Below are 462 nucleotides of genomic sequence, written 5' to 3'. Positions count from 1 at the left end.
GAGGGAGGAGTGTGGGAAGAGGAAGGAAAAAAGAGCGAGACAGCCAGGGAAGAGGAAGATGTCACTGCCTAAGCTCCCTGTCATTTTCGTTTCCAGCAGGCGCCGGGCGCAGGAGCTGCCGGAACAATGCTGAGGCGGGCGAGGTGAGGAGCGGCCGGCTCTGCCTCCGCGAGGAAGCGTCGAAGGAGTGTCTCGAACAGGTGATCGGAGGAGCCGGAAACCGAGGCCACCTGGGCGGGCATCCCTCCCCTCTCCTCGGCCAGGCCCTGCCCCCCAGAGAAGGTGGGGAAACCATGGCGACCAATTTCAACGACATCGTCAAGCAAGGCTACGTGAAGATGAAGAGCAGGAAGCTCGGGGTGAGCCCCCCTCCTAGGGCCCTGCCGAGGGACGGGCGCCCCAGGGGTGCGGAGGACTTGCTCTGGAGCCTGGCGGGTTGGGGGTCCACAGCCCGGCATCATG

The 462-nt window shown here is 64.7% G+C and overlaps 1 protein-coding gene across 1 annotated transcript in view; it reads left to right on the top strand.

Annotated features, from left to right (window-relative positions):
* DOK4 (docking protein 4) overlaps positions 1–462 on the top strand; it is a 15,632-nt gene that overhangs the window by 7,792 nt on the left and 7,378 nt on the right. The window contains exon 2 of the mRNA XM_006752871.2: positions 4–359. Within this exon, the coding sequence (XP_006752934.1) occupies positions 294–359 (66 nt within the window). The 5' untranslated portion in view covers positions 4–293. The remainder of the gene's footprint in view (positions 1–3; positions 360–462) is intronic.

Source organism: Myotis davidii, unplaced genomic scaffold (genome assembly GCF_000327345.1).
Source record: "Myotis davidii unplaced genomic scaffold, ASM32734v1 scaffold590, whole genome shotgun sequence".
Classification (NCBI taxonomy): Eukaryota; Metazoa; Chordata; class Mammalia; order Chiroptera; family Vespertilionidae; genus Myotis; species Myotis davidii.
This window is presented reverse-complemented; position numbering and strand designations above follow the sequence as displayed.